Here is a 6261-nt window from a genome sequence, read left to right on the forward strand (position 1 = left end):
TGAGATTAAGAGTCTCTTATGGTTTGTCTCCCTCTCTGGTTTCGTCTTGTTTCATTTTTCCCTTCCTTCCCCTATGATCCTCTGTCATGTTTCTCAAATTCCTCATATCAGTGAGATCATATGATAATTGTCTTTCTCTGATTGACTTATTTCGCTTGGCATAATACCCTCTAGTTCCATCCATATCGTTGCAAATGGCAAGATCTCATTTTTTTGATGGCTGCATAATATTCCATTGTATATATATACCACATCTTCTTTATGCATTCATCTGTTGATGGACATCTAGTGTAAGCAGAAGTTTTAGAATTTCTATTTCTGTGATATCTCATCCTTAAAAGCAAAAACAAGACAAAACAACAAACAAAGAACTCCAGAGAATGAGACCTCTCTGGCAGGAAATAAGCCCTCACCTTGGACATGAGTGGAGAGATAGGGAACACCAAGAGCCCTTATTACCAGAGTAAGATGTGGAGGATTTTTCCAGACACAGTGGAGTGATCATCCCTGATTCAGTCTCCCTGACCGGAAGTGCCCAGAGCTCCACTGTGACATTCAGGATACTATGTTGTCCTGGTGGTTTGCTTGTCAGCCCCCACCCTCCCACCAGACTTGAGGTCAGGCAGGGAAAGGCCAGTGTGTGACTTGTCTCGGGATGCCTAGTGTCCATGCACGAGGAAGAGCGACATGCTCCAGGGTCAGTGGCTCAATATGTATCCTGGCTACCCCTCTCCCCGGCTGCCCAATGGGAACCTCTGTCAACCCCATCACTGAATGAGGCGGCAAACTGAGGCCCACAGAAGGCCCAGGAATGACCCTGGGTGTATACAGCCCATCCCTTGTAAGGACCAACCAAAGCCTCCTGCCAACTGAGTCTGTGCTCTGTCAGCCTGCCCCCCCTCCTGCCCCCCTCCACAAGGCAGGTTGGGAGGGTGGGGGATTTGGAAAACCCCAGTCCCCCCCTCTTACCCCTCCCCCCCCAACAGGGCTGCAAGGAGCAAAGACAGGAGGTGTGTCTGCACATGATCTTTATTTCTCATGCTTCTCTGACCCCACTGGGGGTTTTGGAGGTTCAACTTGGGATTCGTTTTCTTCTGCCTCTTTCTCTTCAGCCTCGGGTTCTTCTGGGGGAGGGGAAGAAGTTGACTTTTTTGAACTTCCAAGCCAGCCTCCAAAAGCTGCCCCAACAGAGCCCAGGAGGATGTTGGATGACATGGAGAGTCCAGCTGCCCCTGAAGAAGAGACAGAGGGTGAGCACGGGCTCATGCAGTGGCCAGTGGCCCCCACCCCCCTGGAGGTCTGAGGCCTGGGGACCTGGATCCCTCCTCTAGGTTCTGGAAAACCCCAGGGCTCCACTTTAGGCAGAAGAAGCTGGAGGAATGAGAGACAGAGGACAGTCCGCCACAGACCCTGAGAGTGACAGGTCCCCTCACCTTACCCAGGAGGCCACTGAGGCCCAGAGGGGAAGGGACCCTCCTAGGCCACCCAGGTGTCAGATCTGGGCAGGGCTGTACCCAGAGCCCTGGGCTCCTTCCCTTCTTCTCCCTCCCAGAGCTCCCTTAGCCGTCCACTCCCACCAGACCTCACTCAGAAGGAGCCAGAAAGAGGACAGTCAGGGAGAGTCAAAGGACCGGGAATGCGGAGGGAGAGGATAGGCTGTCCCTCAGGCTTAGCCTCTGCGCTGAATCCGCTCTTGGCTCTTCTCCCCCTCCCCACTCCTCTCCCGCCCCTCCCCCCACCTGTCCCCCAACAAACCCACGGACTGCAGCGTGGCCACCAGGCTGCCGGCGGCGACCCCGCCCCCGTTGGCGACTGCAGCCGCGGACATCATCTTGGCCGCTAGCGAGGAGGCGGCGATTCCGGCCCCGGTGAAGCCCACGGCGCCCAGCACGACGGGCACGGCCGCCACGGCCGCCGCTGCGGGGAAGAGGAGCTGGGTTGCGGCGTGGGCCCAGGGCAAGGGACCGCTCCGGAGCCCCTCGGCAGTTTCGGGGGCCTGTCTGCGCTGAGCATCCGGGAGACCGCTCGGAGGGGGTCCCAAGGCAAAGAGAAAAGTGGGGGATGTGGAGCCAGGTGGGGGCGAAGGTGTCACAGGAGGCCCAGGCAGGCCCCTTTTGGGGTCTCTAACTTGCTGCGCGACCTGCGCGACCGCGGGGACGTCACTGCCCCTCACTGGGCTTCTGTGTGTGTGTGTGTGTGTGTGTAAATGTGGGGGGGTGAGATACACCATTGCAGTTTCCAGTATTCACCCCACCCCTCCACCCCGGTCAAAAGAAATCTCTACATGCTCCTTATACAGAAGGACTAGGGGAGCAGCCAGGTCCCCGATCAGGTGTCCTCTTAACGGCGAGGACTGTGAGCGGGGCTCTCCGCCCCTGAGGTCCACCCGGGCAGTCCCGGGAGCGGAAAGATGGCGGGCCGCCCTCCCAGCCGGAGCAGCGCCACACCTCCGAAGTCCCCTCCCCGGCGACGGAGAGGATCGGGGCAACTCACCTCCTCCCAAGACAGCACCCACCGCCACCCGTTCTGGGGAACCGAAAAGGGGAGAGAGAGAATGAGTCAACTAGTTAGTAGGTGGAGGGAGTGAGGGAAAGAAGCGACCCCTCTGGCCCGCCCTGGGTTGGGGACCGGGAGGCCTACCAGCCACCCCCCCCCGCCCCCCCCCCCCCAAACGAAGCTAGACTCACGCATCACGGAAACGTCTTCGTCCTCCCAGCTCAGCTCAGGAAACGTCCAAGCTCCACCGGGTGTTATATCCTGGGCGAACCAATGGGGACACCGCCCTTCCCTGCTTGTCAGCCCAAGCAAAACCGGGGACCGTCCTGCCACCCCGCCCTCCACCCCGCCCGCACCCCTCCACCCACCTCTCCTTGTCTCCGCTGGTCTGTCCCTCCAGCTCCCGACCCCACCCCTCTGCTGGCTCTCGGGCCCAGTGGCGATTTCCCTCTTGCTTGGGGGCTCCATCAAAGACCAAAGAGAAAGGCGCCCCAGAGCATCTGAAAAACAGAATTGTTTCCAGCAAAAAACAAAACGTGAAGAAACAAACCAATACAGAAGACCGCTGAACAACATGGGTTTGAACTCCGTGGGTCCACTTACCTGCGGAAGTTTTTTTAAATAGTACAGCACTGTAGGGCGCCTGGGTGGCTCAGTTGGTTAAGCGACTGCCTTCGGCTCAGGTCATGATCCTGGAGTCCCTGAATCGAGTCCCACATCGGCCTCCCTGCTCGGCAGGGAGTCTGCTTCTCCCTCTGACCCTCCTCCCTCTCATGTGCTGTCTCTCTCATTCTCTCTCTCAAATAAATAAATAAAATCTTAAAAAAAAAAAAATAGTACAGCACTGTAAATATATTTTCTCTTCTTAGGATTTTTTGAACAGCACTTTCTTTTCTCCAGCTTACTTTATTGTAAGAATACAGTGTATATATAATACATATAACACAAAATATGTGTGAATCGACTGTTTATGTGATTGGTAAGGCTTCTGGTCAACAGGAGGCTAGTTTGGGGGGAGTCAGAAGTTGTAGGCAGATTTTCCACTGCGCAGGGGTTGGTACCCCTAACCTCCCCCCCCCCCCACGTTCAAGGGTCAACCACATTTAATTTCATTTCCAGAGGGAGATACTGATACATTTTGGCATAGTTCCTTCCAGTCTACCTCACCACGGCCACCCCATTTCTGTCACTCTCTGAAGATGTAACCCCCCTACCAAGTTCCAATCACATTGTGCACACTACCTTGCAAATTCCTCATTTAACTGGTCATTTAAATTTCCCCAGGCTGCTTAATATTCTTCAACATTTTCTTTAAAGTCAAGTTTATTGAGATATAATTTACACATGGTAAAACTCAACCTTTCAGCGTACACATCTGTCAGTTTGGACAAATTTTACAGTCGTGGAACCACCAGCTCAGACATGGGACATTTTCAACACCATCCCAGCCCCCCCCCCCCCCCCCCCCCCCCCCCCCCCAGCCCCAGATTCTCGCAGGCTCCTTTGTAGTCTTCCCAGACCTCAGCCCCTGGCACCCGCTCATCTGGTTTCCATCCCTACACATTTGTCTTTTCCAGAACTTGAATGTGTTTTGTACTTGTCATCAAATGGCTGTCCTTTGTATCAGCTCCCCTTTTAAGGGTTTAAATTCTTTCTAATTTTTGTTCTCATAAATTATCCTGGCTTGAAGTGCTTAGGTCACCATGCATAAGTATTTTCTGATAATATGTTCCTAGAGGTGGAGTTGTTGGGTCAGAAACTATGCATTTCTTATGGCATTGATATTTATTATTAAGGTGCTTTCCAAAAGTATTGTATCCGTCTATACATCCCTCAAAAGTATGTGGGAAGATCTATTTTTTTCTACTCCTCACCAATGGTTAACTTTGTCATAAAAAAAGAAAAAAAATCTTTGCTGAAGGAAGGGGAAAAATGGTGACTTATTTTAATTTATATTTCTTTTACCAGTAATGAGGGGTGAAAATAAAAGGAAACCTCACTAAAATGGAGTGGGGAGGCCAGGAGGGGGAGCTCTCCCACCCTACCATTCCTCAGTTGCAAACCCCCAACAAAGACCTACTTTCCAAGTGGACACTGCTTTAGCTACTACTTTGCTACTCCTGGAGAAGGAAGATTCCCCCCCCCCCCCCCCCACCCCCCCCCTCCCCCCCCTCTCCCCCCCCCCGGGAAAGAAAAATCCCCCCCCCCCCCCCCCCCCCGCGGCAATAGCTCAGCCAATGAGAGACTGTCACAACTCAGCCAATGAAGAGCCCACTGTACTTTGAACTCCCAGTTTACTCCAGTGGACTTTTTATTTCTATAACAGCCCTCCCAAGTTCCGGTTCCCTCTGTAAGAGAGCTTACTTCGCCTTTGTTCTCCAGATTTGCTTATGCTTTCTCCAAAGTTCTGTGTTGTGGATTGTAATTTTCTGCTATTCCTGAATAAACCAATTTTTGCTGGTAAAATATCTGGCAGTTTATTTTTAAAGTTAACAGAGGCTAATTATTTGGGGGTTTATTAGTCTTATGCAATCCTTATGTTGTGAATTATCGTCCCACATTCTGGATTTTTTTTTTTCATTGAGGTGTCTTTTTTTTCCTTACAGATATATAGGAATAATATATTAACTCTCTTAATCCGTTCTCACAGATGTTGCAGAATTTTGTGTCCAGTTCATCCCTTTTTTTTGACACAAAAACTTTAAAAAAAAAAGATTCTATTTATTTATTTGAGAGAGAGAGCATGAGCAAGAGAGCACAAGCAGGGGGAGCTGCAGGTAGAGGGAAAGGGAGAAGCAGACTCCCCACTGAGCAGGGAGCCGGATGTGGGGCTCGATCCCAGGACCCTGGGATCATGACCTAAGCTGAAGGCAGACGCTTAACCAACTGAGCCACCCAGGCAGCCCGACACGAGGACTTTTTAATACTCTTATAAATTTGCCAATATTTTACTTTATTTTTTTGTCTTTGTGTTCCTATAAAGGTTGTTCCCATCAGCTATCAGAAACATCATCACCTGCATTTTCTTTAAGTTTTTCTGGGGTTTCACTTTTTAAGATTAACTCTTTAGGGGCGCCTAGCTGGCTCACCCAGTTAAAGTGACTGACTTTTCGTTTCAGCTCAGGTGGTGATCTCAGAGTCATGAAATTGAGCCCCATGTCAGACTGTGCTTACAGCAAAGTCCGCTTGGGACTCTCTCTCCCTCTCTTTCTGCCTCTCCCCCCTGCTTCTCTCTCTCTCTCTCTTGCTTTCAAATAAATAAATAAATCTTTAAAAAAATAAAATTAACTTTTTAGTCAGTCTAGAATTCAGTTTGGTACTTATAGGGTGCTTTGCATACCTATATATGTTTTAGTTATTCCAACATCATTTATTAAATCATCTTTCTTTTCCTCTTTGATTTGAAATTCTATCTTTATATTCAAAATGCACGTACTGACATGCATACCAGTATCAGTGTTTTGGAGCTTCTCTTCTCTTCTAATGAACTATCTCTTTTGGCAACACGATCACACTGTTTTAATGTTTATGTATTTATGTTCGATTTAATATCTGCTCATTTTGATTTAGGTTTTAAAAAATATTCTGGCTCTTCCTATAATTCTTCAGATGAACCTTAAAAATACTTTTTTCAATTTCCAAAAAAATCTTTCCTATTGATTGAAACTGAGCTAAGTTTTTAAATAAATATCCAGGGAGAAAAGCTTTACAGAAACTCTTCTTTACACCCAGGAACATGATAAATCTTTTCACTTATTCAAGTTT

The 6261-nt window shown here is 49.5% G+C and overlaps 1 protein-coding gene across 1 annotated transcript; it reads right to left on the bottom strand.

Moving 5' to 3' along the window:
• Positions 1–1011: 1011 nt before the first annotated feature.
• On the bottom strand, positions 1012–2829 carry LOC116632715 (interferon alpha-inducible protein 27-like protein 2). The gene is made up of 4 exons (XM_032404645.1): positions 2688–2829; positions 2494–2526; positions 1756–1917; positions 1012–1232 (listed from the first exon to the last, which is right to left on the bottom strand). The coding sequence occupies exons 1-4, from the start codon at positions 2689–2691 to the stop codon at positions 1030–1032; spliced, it is 402 nt and encodes a 133-aa protein (XP_032260536.1). The 5' UTR covers positions 2692–2829; the 3' UTR covers positions 1012–1029.
• Between the last annotated feature and the right edge of the window lie 3432 nt (positions 2830–6261).

The sequence above is a fragment of the Phoca vitulina genome, unplaced genomic scaffold (genome assembly GCF_004348235.1).
Source record: "Phoca vitulina isolate PV1807 unplaced genomic scaffold, GSC_HSeal_1.0 scaffold7, whole genome shotgun sequence".
NCBI classification, from domain to species: domain Eukaryota; kingdom Metazoa; phylum Chordata; class Mammalia; order Carnivora; family Phocidae; genus Phoca; species Phoca vitulina.

What these genes read in the sequence shown, in the direction of transcription:
- LOC116632715 (XM_032404645.1), bottom strand. An exon ending in GGGTGCTGTCTTGGGAGGAG is followed by an intron (nt 1,918 to 2,493) that starts GTGAGTTGCCCC and finishes TCTTCCCCGCAG; the next exon opens with CGGCGGCCGTGGCGGCCGTG. An exon ending in GGCCACGCTGCAGTCCGTGG is followed by an intron (nt 1,233 to 1,755) that starts GTTTGTTGGGGG and finishes TCTCTTCTTCAG; the next exon opens with GGGCAGCTGGACTCTCCATG.